At 41.1% G+C, this 14,367-nt stretch overlaps 1 protein-coding gene across 1 annotated transcript in view; it reads left to right on the forward strand.

Moving 5' to 3' along the window:
- The window catches only part of hibadha (3-hydroxyisobutyrate dehydrogenase a), a 28,302-nt gene that overhangs the window by 624 nt on the left and 13,311 nt on the right, over window positions 1-14,367 (forward strand). The window contains exons 2-4 of the mRNA XM_074614476.1: window positions 2,676-2,836; window positions 3,139-3,248; window positions 4,032-4,153. Coding sequence (XP_074470577.1) covers window positions 2,676-2,836; window positions 3,139-3,248; window positions 4,032-4,153 — 393 coding nt within the window. The remainder of the gene's footprint in view (window positions 1-2,675; window positions 2,837-3,138; window positions 3,249-4,031; window positions 4,154-14,367) is intronic.

A 14,367-nucleotide genomic window follows, 5' to 3' on the forward strand; every position in this document is an offset into this window, starting at 1 on the left:
ATCTGGTTTAATAAAAGGCAGCAGCAGCAAACAGGAAAGTTTTAAGCTTTGATTTAAAATAACTCAGAGTTGGAGTTGGTCCTGCAGGTTTTCTGGGAGCTTGTTCCAAATATTTGGTGCATAAAATCTGCTTCTGCATGTTTTGCTCTGACTCTGGGGACACTAAGCAGACCTGATCCAGATGACCTGAGAGGTCTGGATGGTTCATAACATAGCAGAAGATCAGAAATGTAGTAACAGCTACTTTTAACTGACAGTGATCTCTTTATAGTGCTCTAGATAGATGGTATGAGAGTCTGCAGTGGGTTTTGTTTATGCAAGTCTGCTTTAGGTGTTGTTATTCTCAATAATTCATTACATGCATTCATGGATTAGCCTTGGATTGTAACACAACGTCCACTCCTCCCTGCCCCTCCTACAATGCGACACAACTATGCTTTCTGAGACAGCAACAGTGAATATTGATTTCAATCAATCAATCAACATTTATTTGTATTGCCCCTTTACAATAACCAAAAGGTACCTACAGTGCTTTACATTAACATCAAGAAGTAACAGGAATAAAAACACAACATATCATAAAATCCTAAAAAGGTACATAAAAAGCACAGGAACAAATGTCACAGCGCTACTAGGTATTAAAAGCCAATCTAAATAAAAAAAGTCTTGAGTTTAGATTTAAAAAGTACTAGGTCAGTGACGGTGCGTATATCAGGGGGTAACTTGTTCCATAGTTTAGGAGCAGCGACAGCATTTGAATAGTACTAGAAATTCAGGGAGCACTGACATGATATCATAGTTACACTGGTCCTTTTCTTTACTGCATGTAACTCTCTGGTGTTGAAATAGTTGTGCTGTGATGTGAACCATTATAATATATATATTTTTTCCTAAAGGTATAGGCTACTGGCGTTGCATTGCAATGGTTCAATTTGGCTTACAGGAATAATTTCTGTGAAGAAACTTCCTCTAAAGGCCCAAATACAGTGCTTTCCCATTTCCCCATGCATGAACTGCCTTTACAAAGCAGACGTGGTCTTGTCACAGTCCTGTACAGCCCAGTTTCAAAGTCCATTGCAAAGTAATGCCAGCAACCACTTCAAATGGGTTGACATACTTGTGTGAACATATTAAGCCATATTATTATTATTATATTCAAATAAATATCTATTTTGTATATAATAAATAGACAAAACTAGTAGTCGAGTATGCTGTCATGGACTGCATAAGGACTTTAAAGCAGAAACAGACAACTGAAATGTGTCATAACTATGGGAACAATATTCCCATACTAACCAAAAGATCTTCTGTCTTGCATTTCTGAAACATGTCAGTAGTAATGTAATTGGAAAAAAGAAGTATTAGTTCTAGGGCTGTCCTGAATACCATTTTTTGGGCTTCAAAGCTTCGGTGAGAAATATTGGAAGGTATTAGAAGCTTCGGTACAGTGCTGCTGCTGCTGCACTACACACACACACACACACCTCTACACAAACAACAAACAGCGTTATCCGTGTTGAATAATGTTGTGGGATTATTCCTTATTTCATGGGCTATTTTGGAATTTATATTATTATTACATATTTTTTTATATAAAAAACTAAAAAAAAGAAAGCATTGGAATACTGATTTGGAGAGTTGATTATGGCAACAAAGCGGTCAAAGCTCCAAAACTTCAAAGCATTCGGGTCAGCCCTAATTAGATCAGACATGTTGCAATTTTTGTAAGGTTTATTTTGTAAGGATGATATGATTCAATTCATAAACTCAGTTTAGGGAAAATGGGTGTCATGATGAATTATGGACCGCAATGTTGCAAGACAGACAGAGCACCAAGGCTACATGTCTGTCTGGAAGAAGCATCTGTTCAATTGTTGCTTTTATTTCATAGATCACAACATTATTGTAGATACTCATCTTACTAGATGTTGGAGTGTCATTAGGACAAAACGTATTACATGCAAAGTAAGCAACACCTGAACAAAGTATATTTATGTCGGTCATCTTAGGCCAGTGTTAGAGACTATCATCCCTGGAGTAATAGCAATGTGGTACCTACAGTATATGTTGAAGGGTTAGTTGAGGACTTTCTGTTTGGGCTTCACTCTCCAGGCCTAATCCTCTTGTCGTAGTCTGGTTGGTTCACTGCCAGAGTTTCCACTCTGTTTAGTATCTGTTAACCTGGCTGTACCTTGGCTGAGACAGCAGTGTTTAATAGCCTGGCCAGACTGCCCAAAAGCTGGTCGTAAGTTGCAGCAGAAAGATTTGCTCTGTTGTTATTGATTCTGATTAGAGCATTTCCTTCTGGAAAATTTAAGCAGTTCAGTTGCTTTTCACTGCCATTTGACCTGGCAGTCATTAACCATAGGAAACCACATTTTTCATAGCACTACTCATGGTGGAAAGTAGTTTTGCCTCCATTTTATGTAAAGCACTTCGAATTTCTTCAGTGTTTGAAAGGAGATATACAAATGAACTTGCCTTGCCTTTATTACGTAAGCAGAATCAAACTAATCAACTGCATTTCTACAAGTAAAAATGATGTTATTACAGATGTGTGCAGCCTCTCTACATTTATGATTGTAATGTGTTTGTATTGCTCTGGACTTCAACTAAACAACAAGTCTCACATGTTTTCTCACACCTCTAATGGCGTCTTTGTTATCCTCCCTCAGTGTCAACGCGATCGATGGCCTCAAAAACACCAGTGGGGTTTGTTGGTCTGGGAAACATGGGCACTCCCATGGCCAGAAACCTGTTGAAAAACGGTTATCCCGTTATTGCCACTGATGTCTTCCCTGAGTCTTGCAAGGAGCTGCAGGACATCGGTGCCCAGGTCAGTCAGTAACACATCATATATGGACGGTTGAACATTTAATAGAATGTCACAAATATATAACATAAGATTTGACATTTAATAGGCCAACTCAGCCAAGAATGCACTCCATATTGACGAGCGTCTGCAAGCTTTCACCACCCATTCATTGAAACTCACTGCAGTTTCTTTAGAACAGCGACTAAATGAATATGTGCTTCTGAGCCAACAGGTTGTCATAAATAAGAGCTACAATACATCCCATTTGTTCATGAAGATGTTTATTTTGTGTTGATGATGCGATGATATTGTGCAATATTCAGGTAGTAGACACTCCAGGAGAGGTGGCGGAGAAAGCGGACCGCATCTTCACAATGCTACCCTCCAGTCCCAACGTCATTGAAGTCTACATGGGCCCAAATGGCATCCTCAAGTAAGCAAAACACAACCCCTCCGTACCTCAGTGGAGATTTGTCTTTGGCCTCTCCAAATACAGCAAAGTTACATACAATACACGTAACACTACACACCATTAAAATACACAAATATACAGTATACAATATACAATAGTGCAATGGGCAGGTAGCAGTAGGTTATGTAAATAATAAAAGAGAGCACATCTTATATTATAACAAGTGTTCCCTGGTGCAGTCATTCCGCGTTCGATGCCCGTATGACACAGGGAACAAAAGACTTCATATATATGTTCCGGCTGACCCTTGGGACCCTAAATTGACGGCCAGACGGAAGCAGCTCAAACCCTGAGTGTAGTGGATGTGAGGTATCTGTAGTTATATGTTTAATCTTCCTGTGTACAGCACTGTCAAATATATTGCAAAGTTGCTTCTGTGACGCCAATCACTTTCCCTGCAATACGCTTGTTTTTGCTCTTTGCACTCAAGTTGCCGTACCATGCTGTTATGTTAAATGATAAAATGCTTTCAACCAGGTTTCTGTATGCCATTTCAAGTATGTGTTGGCTAACACCAAAGCTCCTCAGCTTCCTGATTTAAAAACAACTGCTGATTGGCTCTTTTAAAAATGCTCTCTTGAGTTCTCATTAAAAGTTAGCGTCTCTGATCAATAATTGTGCCCAAGTATTTAAAATGTTCAACTAATATACAGCTTCATGTACAAACGGAAAGGCATGGACAGACAAAACATAGTTTATGCACTCTCCGTGAAGTCTTAATGCTTTTTGTCTTGCCCTCTTTAGGAAGGTGAAGAAGGGAACGCTGTTGATTGACTCCTCCACCATCGACCCTGCCGTCTCAAGAGAGATGGCAGTCGCTGCAGAGAAGATGGGTGCCGTGTTCATGGATGCTCCAGTGTCAGGAGGTAATGTGTCACCCAAAGAAATTTATAAGCATGTGCATCTTTTTGATTTGCTGTCTTTGGCTACATTCACATTACAGGGCTTAATGCTCAATTCCGATTTTTTGCCCTGATCCGATCTTTGTGCCAATCATGTTTGAAGTGACCCATATCAGACATCAGTGTGAATGGATCTGTGCCCTCACACCGGGGACTGCCGTCCCACAGCGCATTGTTCCGAAAATACACACTGGAGTTGTTGGAGTCCAGTGACTGCCAGACTCCTTTAACATATTGCTCAATTTGACAGATCTGGGTTCCCCGTTACATAGATGATGCTCTTAAATCATAATGTAGGACTTTGTATGACTCCTAAAGAAAGACCTTTTCATTTCAGCTGATATTTAACTTTAACAGCTCTTCTGTGAACTAAGTTAAATAAACTAAAGTAAGATGTGTGACGTTACTGTCTGACATACCGAAGCACCGCCTGTCAGCACGTCCATGCAATTTTTATAACGTGATTTCATTAAATCAGAGTTCTGCTTTGTGAAACATGACAAATTTATCAGAAGAACTGAGTGAATTGTGAAAAGTCTGTTTGAGAAGTTCATTTACACTTTAAATGACTTTTAAATGACGAGGCAAATAGTCTTCAACTATTTCCTATTTTCATTGACATATTGTTAAACATTTGCTGGTAATGTGAACATAGTCTTTGTCTCCAAGCACTTCACATCTGCAAAGTCCATCTCTATTTGATTTTGTGATTCTGTGTAGCTGAAGGTATGTCTGAAGGTATCGTAAGCTTTATATCTCTCTTTAAAACCATTATCACTGGTCAGGTGTAGGTGGCTGTATCAAAAGCAGAATCAGGCTGCTAGTTTGTTCATTTGAGAATACCAATCATTGTGTTAGGCCTATGACCCCTCAGCCTTACTTCTGAACTATCTTACACTCTTTTGTATATCTAAACTATGGGACCTTTTGGGTTAGTGCTAGGACACGGGTTGTAATTACCGAGCGGGCCAGCCAGTAGGTGCCCTCTTGAGGTTTTATTGCTGCTTTTGACCAGAGGTCTTAAAGGCAAGGTTAAGGTTTTAAGTCCTCATTATGTCGGTGCTGTCTGCTTGTGACGGCTCCTTGACAGAGCACAGGATCGCCAGTCGTCCTTAATGGGCTGAGCCGCAGCAGAGAATCCCGTGTCAGAGCTTTTCATGTTGATGGAGCCGTAATGGCGGGTATCCCATGTTAGTGCCTTTCATGTCAGATAAAGAGTCATAAAGAGGAGAGAATCTGCCCTCACATGGAGTGCAGGAGAGGAGAGGAGGGAGATAAGACATGAAGGAGACACATCGCAGTAAAACTGTCCATCTCGCTCTTTCTCTTCCTCACATACACACATATGCACACAGTTCTTTTCCCTCAGGTATACAGTTAAGGTACGCTACATCCTGGCACTCCTGCACATCTGACTACTAACTCTGATCAAACTCTATTTGCTTTTTTATTGCACAATCTTTAATTCATGCACAATACACACTGTAGCTCCCGCCCTCGCCCGTACAAACACAGACTTGGCCCACACTGGCATGTTTACCAGCTGGCGTCTGCAGAACAGACCGACTGCAGTCACCGAGATCAGAGCGTTAAGCCCGTTACTCTCCCTTAACACACACACTGTTTACATACTATAGACAGTGCCCAGTTTGTGTGTGCAGTCCTCTGTGAAGGTTCTTCCTCTCCTGTCACTTAACTAAGCCTCTTTTACTAGCCTGAGATGACCAATGATTTACCTGCTACCTCTGGCCTCTGCAACCAGCTCTGCAGACACTCTTTTCTGTCATGCACATATGCATGACATCCATAAGTCATATCCATAAGTGCATATATAGTAGCTATAGTGCGCAATAGTAGAAGATTCTCAGCAGAAAAGTACTTGATTTTTTGAGAATAATTCTGCTCAATCAATCAATTTAATCAATATAAGTAATTTCTGAAGCAAAAGTGTCAAACGATCCCTAGCTCCAGCCTCTGAAATGTAAGGATTTTCTCTGTTTTATATTATTATAAATGGAAATCTTTTGGGTTTGGACTGTAGGTCTGACAAAACAAGTAATTTAAAGATTCACCTAGGGCTTTGGGAACTTGTGATGGGCATTTTATTGACAAAACAAGTCGATTAATCTAAAAAAAGAATCAACCGATATGAAAAGAAATGGTTAGTTGCTGCCCTAAAATGCACACATTCAACCCCACTCTGAGCTATAGGGAATGGTAGTTGACGGTGATGGTGTGACCCTGATAAGCCAGGCTAAACCTGTGGAGACATACGGGTCGTGAAAGAGGGTTTCAACATGTGGCAAGTCTGGCAACTTCATGGGAAATTGCCGTTATCCCCCCCAACCCCACCACACTTTCCACATCTGCGGGTGGGATATGAGGTTACATGCTCTGTTCCAACCAGGAGATGGCACCCTACCCAAATAGGGCATTGTCATCCTCATGAGGTTTTGTCTGTCTGTATGTGTGTGCAAGAGTAAGGGTGACAGCAGCTCACCTCTGTGACCAACAGTACTCTAAATACTTCTCGTATTATTGCTGTATGTCTATGAAACGCAATATTATATAAAGGTAAACAGAAAATTTGTCAATACTTAAATTTAGTAAAGAAAAACAGCTGGCATTGTGTCAGACAGATTCAGACACACAATAATATAACATTATATTTATACTATATCATTCATTATATCTGTAGGACAATGTAGGATTGTACATTTACTCAAGTATTGTACTTACAGTAAGTACACTTTTGGGCTACTTGTACTTTACTTGAGTACTTTATTTTATGCTACTTTATACTTCCCCTTCACTACATTTTGGAAGCCAATATTGTACTTTTTCTTCACTCCATTTAATTGAGAAGATTAGTAACTAGTTACTTTGCAGATTCAACTTATTAATACAAAATATAAATAAACTAATAAATGATGATGTATTATAGATGAAGCTACCCAGCAGTATTAGTCATTTAGTCTTTAAAATGAGGTCCACCTTTACACATTAATGCATCAATAATTATAATCCAGTGATACAACTTATATTATTCTGAATAGGGCCATTCTGCATAATGAGTACTTTTACTTTTTAAGTATATTTTGATGATAATACTTACATATTTTTACATATAGCGTATTTTACACTGTGGTATTGCTACTTTTGCTTAAGTAAACAATCTGAATACTTCTTCCACCACTGCTGTTGGATACACTTGATTGAATTGACTTAAATAAAAAAACATTGTCCAATAAAAATGTATTTTGTTCACTGAGGATAACAATACACTCGGCACAGACTTGCTGTGATCTCCCGTACTCTTAAACTTTTTGCAGACACAGTCTGCATTTTGGTGGTTTCTGCATTTGTTTTTGTTTTTAATTTAGATTTTTCTTTTGAGATAAAATGAATCCTTTCGTGTATGTGTGGTGTGTGAGGTGGCGTATTTTACACAGAAATGTGAGCGTGTGTATGTTGTGTGCGTCACTGGAGGTTTGGCAGCCAACCGTGGGATCTGAATAGCGGAGTCATAACCCTTTTTAAAAAGAGCAATCAAAAAAAAACGTTCACTTTCTTCTCATGGGCATCTCGCTGGCTTTCAGTCTTGCACATTGACCAGTGACTTGGCTTTAGCCCACACACACACACACGCATACAGAGTTGTAATCTCTGTGTAAACACTCTCCTGCATGGACACATTTATATTAACTTAGCCGCTGGTTCGTCAGGCATGCTAACATTTGCTTGCACACACACACTTCTACCGCTGTCTGGTGTCATTAAAAGCGTCCGCATGCAAAGTAGACCCACAACAAAACAAGCTCTGATGTCACAGGCTCAGGGTGTTGGCACCGTGATGGCAAAAATAGGAGGTCTGGCTAACAAGCGGCGGGGTCGTTAGCAGTAATTACCCAGAATGCCTGCGTTTGTGTCTGTGTGCCCATGGTGGGCTGCCACACTGCTAACGGACGACGGCTTTAAAAAAGGCCCTAAAAAAACCTTTCATTGTGCTTTTCCCAGTGTGGGAAAGTGAGCTGTCGGTGCAAATGAAAGCGAGAAGGAGCCTAGCTGTTGTGGGACCACGGGCTCTCGGGCTAATGTTGCTTGTTTGCGAGGTCTTATAATCCTGAGCTAACTACCTCTTTAGGCTGAGTCTCAACACCACTCTAATCATATCCATACCACATCAACCGAAGCCTGAGCGTTGCAGTGTGTCATTTGCTGACAGTTTGAACGTCATCCTCCAGCCTGTAGGAGCTTGTTCAAACCAATGCTGGCACCAGTTTGTTCGTCAGTCAACGCTGCCAATCCACTTCTTTGCTGACTGATATAGACTCATTTCTCCCTCCAGGCACACGGGACCTGGGGCTTCTTCCACAAAGATCAACTCTGACTATACACAGTCAGACTTGAGATAAATTCAGAAACTCGTACTTCGTTTTTACTTCACTGGTTTCCCAAAGCTGTTTAGTTTAACATTTAAGCTTTGAACTTTTTGTCCATCATTCAGTGAGCAACCGTGATCTGATTTTATGCTGCACACGGCGGGAGTCTGTGAACAGCGAAAGTGAAAGTAGTTGGTTATCTCGCTGAGAAGTCGGAGGTGTGCAGCCTGTCGCCTGCAGCTCTTCATCTAACAGCTCACTGTAACTGATCCTTCTTATTCCATCACTCCCTGCAATATTTCAAAACGATTGGCTGTCAAAAAATGCTGTTTATGATGAACGACAGCAGTCAGTGTCTAGCTCACTGACAAACATATTGCATTTCCTGTGACTACTTGATGATAAAAGTCAAGTGTTTTGTCAGCATTTCTTCACGGGAATGTCGCCACAGACACCCAGTTTTTAATACTGCAAATATATATAGTAAATATTGCAATACTTTCATCAGTGGGCCATATGCTCAATCACTATTAAATTCATTGATAGTGACCACAGACATTTATTTAATGAAAATCTCTGAGTTGAGTTTGAAATAGGAAATCTTTTTCCAAGGGATTATTTTGGTCCTAAAAGAAGTCTCTTTGTTTGCGATACAAACTTAAATCACCAAGTATAAACTATGGCTGCTATTAACGATGAGGTGATGTTGTCAAATTGTTTGTTGTAATCGATTAAACAACTAATAGTTGCAGCTCTAGTATTAACCCTGTTGTCCTTTTTGTGTTTCTTGTCATCAGGACTGAAATCACCCCCTTGTTCACTTATTCACGATTGCCTTCTTAAATAAACCTTAACGTTTGTTAACTCTATAGTGAACAGTAAATTGAGATTTTGGAACTCATGAATCATCATTGTGTGCCATCACTGACGGGTGTAGTGTCGCAGGAAATTTTAGCAAATAGTAGTGTACATGCTTTTTTGTTCCATTGTGGGGATTTTTGAGGGCACTACACAGTGCATTCATTTGACACTGAGAATCCAGACTCTGAAGCCCAAGCAGTTTCAGGGCACTTTTTGCTCCTGTCACATTTTACTCACTGTGGCCTCATTTTCCACTGCAACATATAAATCCTGCACCCCTATGGAAACAGCACAATCATGGCTAGAAGATAGAGAACTCAAAAATGTATTTTGTGCAGTACAACTTCTTTTACAATTTATTTTACACAAATTGGAAGTCAATGAAATCTATATATACAACATTTTCTCAAGTGCCCACAACTGTTACCAATATTGGGAAAAAAAGGGGGGCTCTACATGCTATAGGCTACATATTGAGCTATTTACATTTTTAAAACGTCTACTTACAACCTGTCTTGTCCTCTCTTCTCTCTGCTCTGTGTAGTGTGGTAGTGACTAGAGCCCACAAGCTGGGGAAACTCTCGCGAGATTGTTAAGGTTAGGCATTGATCACGACTAGTTAAGGTTAGGCATTGACCTCGAATGGTTAAGGTTAGCATAAGTCGTCGGGCAGCGAGAGTTTTTGCAAATTTTTGCAGATCTCAGATCAGATTTCGCGGTTTTGCCGGCTCCCTTCTAGACACGACCGCCTGCAGCTCAGTCAAAGTTTCACTGACTTTTTGTCATGTGACTGTTGGTCTCAGCCGAGTCATTCACAGCTTCACATTTGCGCTGAGGAGCGCAGAATTTAATGTTTTTTGCAGGATGTGGTTGGTGCAAACGGTTTGTTTTTGGTGACATTTTCAATCAGACATGTTGAAGTTGTTTTAATGAAATATCACTATTTTAAGCTTAGATTTGGTTACGTTTCCTGACGGAAGCGTTCACCACACATGATTCATTCAACTCGTCGTTAATTTCTGCTTTTACAGTGTCTGGTTATGATAAATGGTGTATTTTTGGCAATGCCTTTCAAACCTGCCGTTGTGGGGCTCAGAGAGTTAAATGAATTGGTGGAAAGTAAATATAGTTGACTTAGTAACAAAACCAAAGACCAGTCTAACTTGTCTTGTGAAATCTGCCACTGGTGCCTCTGGTGAGAGGAAGCAGCAGAAGAGCACTGATCAGGCCATAAAGGCAGTTTAGTGAAGGTTAGTGAGGATTCTCTGAAACTGAGTTCAGGAATCAGGTCGGATGGGCAGGGGGTGGTGCTGTCGCAGTCTGTCAAGTTGATGGCTTACCAGTACTAGAGAGCGTCAGCGGTCCAAAGACTAGATTAGCATAACAAGCCTCTCACTGACGGGTTCTGGTGACATAGGGGGAACGGTGGGGGTCAGTGGGAGGGAGGGTGTCGGGCGGTAAAGAGACTAGGGGTGGTGATGATGGAGGGGTGGTGACGGGGGACTCTAGCCTATGCTCCAGATGGGGGTAAACCCACGGCAGCTGGGGACTGGCTCTCACATCTCTGCCCGTATGTCATCTGCTGTGTGTGCCTGTGTGCAGACAAAATAGTGAGCTGGTGTATGAGCCATACAAAAAGTCTGTCAAACGTCACACTGCATGTCACTCACCTAAAAGTGAATTAGCATTCTGTCTGTATAAAGGTCAGTTTCTGCACCTCACCCATGTGAGTGTGTATATGTTTAAGTGTTTGTCGGTGTCCCTGCCTGCAAGCATCCTAATTGGGGATCATTATTAACTTGCTTCTTCCTAGATGAGTCTCATTGGGCCAGAGAAAGGATTGATTGTGGACCTTTGCTGCTCCCTCCATCCTGTGTCACCTACCATTGACCAGCCTCTCCCCTACGGAATAGAGCAGTTACTGATGATGATGATGATAATGATGATGATGGTGATGATGATGAGGGCTGGTCTGGTGGTCAATGGACAGGCATTGCAAACTAAACCTTTTAAGGCTGTAGTAACTCAGAAACTAAGTTCTAAACTGAATTAACACTTCCCTTGTTTTCTTTTTCACAAAACCCAAACTTTTCTCCAGTCAAGGTTCTCATGGAGTGTTTTGTGTGTGCAGGAGTCGGTTCTCATGGCTCTGCTGCGCTCATTAACTGGAGCCGATAAAGAGCCTGCCTTTAACGTAACAGAGGAACATTAGCAAAGTTGGCAGATAAACTGTTGAAAGTGCTGATTTTTGTTTTTATACGTGTGTGTGAGCGATTTTGGTTAACGCGCACCATCGTACCGTTTCACGTATTTACTCGATATCCGTTACGCTCTTTACAGGGTCTGTTTCGGTTTTTAATGTGTTTGAGAAAAAGATCTGCCCTGGGGTGTAATTATAATGGTGGACCACATGAGGCTGCGTTGCTGGCCTGTAAACATCCTACCCCCTCTGGCTTACACTGCAAGCAGTCGACTCCCATTGACTCAAGGCTGTTGCACTGTTAAGTGTGATGGCTCTATTCAGTCTGAATTATCAGCCGAACCAAAACTTTACATGTGCATATAGTTAAAAAGTTAGTTGTAAACAACGTAGGATATTGCCAAAGCCAAAGAGTTTGTTTGTCCAAACTACATTTGGTCTTGAAGTTGCGACCTAAAATCAGGCGTATCCCTAAATCTCTCCAGCCGTTCTTGAAGTAAGAACAGTTCCATTATCATTTTAGGAAATGAGATGTTTGGAGGAGCTCTTATATTATATTATAGGTGTTGTTTTAGCTCCAAGTGTTTTTCTGTGTACTCTCTGCCTGAGGAGGAAAAAGCAGGGTTGTGGCTCATTGTCAAATGCGTCATTCATTACCAAACTCTGGGAACATCCCTTTTTGTGTGTGTGTGTGTGTGTGTGTGTGTGTGTGTTGTTTGCGTAGCCTCATATTCACAAATGTAGTTTAATTTAAACCCACCACCAATAAAAAGTGCCTACTGGTTTACATGCGGCTCGTAACTCCGAGACACTGCCTCAGAAGCTCCAACTGACGTCTTATTGGCGGCCGGCTCTGGGATCTGCACCTGTCCCTGCTGCACACACACACACACACATATACACAGGAACCCACACACTGATACTGCATGCACGTTGTACACAGACATTCTCACTTACTTTGTACATATTACACACCACTTCAAAAAGAGCCCCAGTTTAAAAGGTTTTAAGGCTGTCATGAATCGCTTCGGTTGATTCTTTTGTGTGTAATGAAAGAAGTGCTAATGAATTGAGTGTTCACTACAAACAGGCCAAACCAAACTTGTTTCTCTGATCTTCCTTTGCCTTCACACAACCAGTTTCACCCTCTCATGTTCACGGTTGATGCCCGTCGGCGAAGCCTGCTGTCAAGCATCTGTCCTAATAGTGCTTGATTGTCTGCTTATTAACTTGGATCTTGTTAACAGAGAAGATCAGATGAAGGAGATGTTAAAATGTGTCTTTCTAATTGAGAATGGAAGTTAACTTGCACGGGCCACACACAACTACGGATGCTCACACACAGTCACACACACAGTGCCTCTCCATACGTCATCCAACATATTGTAGGAGCCACTTTCATTCCGCTAACCCTTCCACTCTGCACAGTAAAAGCCACAGAGTGGCTCATTAATAGTCCAGCCAGCTTCAGCATGCTCTGAGAATATTTTGCATTGGGTGATTTGGGGGTGAGGAGGTGGGCACCCACTACCCAGCCAACCAAAACTTGTACCCTGGAGCTAGATGAGAGAACGTGACCGAAGGAAGAGGTGGTTCTTTCCCAAGGGAATTATTTCCCAAGAAAGGATCGCCTGCTAGACATTAGAGTGGCACGTTTGGCTTTATTCTGAAACTGCTGCTTTTTTTTAAGCTGAAATAGGTGGTAGTATGTGCTAGGGATGTCACGATAACAGAAATTTAATAGTCGATACCAATACCGGTGAAATATTACGATTCTCGATACCCAATTCAATGCCTCGTTAAAAAACAAAACAATAATCGTTTTGAACTAGTGTTAAGAAGTTAAACAGGTCATAATTCCTTCGCTAATGAAGTGCTCCAGGGATGACATATTTTTTTATGCCAACTTGGAAGTTAGCATCGCCGTGGGTTCTCTCCATGAACATGAGTTTACACAACGAGACTGTACGGCGGACGAGTCGGCGTGATGACGTTTAGTAGTCTCATTTAGCCACTTGTTAGCAACCGCCTTTTTAAAGACATAACGGCCTCAAAATTCACGAATAGGATATATATTGATGTTTTTTATGTTGTAGAACAAAACTTAAAATCTCTTAAGCTTGTGTTAACCACAGACCTTATTTCAGGCACCTTACTAAAAACCCATTGACTTCCAGACGAGGGAACCGGAAGTGCTAAAATGCTAACTAATTTCTGGGTTTTAGGACTCATTCCTGTAGCACTCTATATCTATTTTATATTGCTGTTTCATGCCAAAAACTAAATTTGACAAACATTTGAACACATCATGACATTATAATTTACCTTTGCTCAATACAATTTTTTTTTTAGATTTTACTGAATGGAGCTTGACCACATCATAATGAAACTCAACCCTCCGTTAGGATTAGCTGTTAGCGCTGTTATTTAGCCAAGCAAGACTGTGCTGCCCACCGGGTGCTAAAAGCTAATGTAAGCTCTCGTCCTGCCGATTTCAACACGGATTTGTTGTTCATAATGTAGCTTTATGAGGGGAAAAAAATGGGTACATGCCCTGAAGGTGTCAATAGTGAGTTTACTGTGTCCTTCTGGATTTTAGAAGCTGCCCTCCCCCCCCCCCGGTATACGTACCTGTGTTACTGTAGAAAAACAAGTACCGTCACGTTTTCAAAATTTTGGCATCAACTTGGTACCGAAGTATCGGTTCTTGCGGCAGTATGTGCTGTTTTTAGCAC

This window comes from Sebastes fasciatus, chromosome 17, assembly GCF_043250625.1.
Source record: "Sebastes fasciatus isolate fSebFas1 chromosome 17, fSebFas1.pri, whole genome shotgun sequence".
Taxonomy (NCBI): Eukaryota; Metazoa; Chordata; class Actinopteri; order Perciformes; family Sebastidae; genus Sebastes; species Sebastes fasciatus.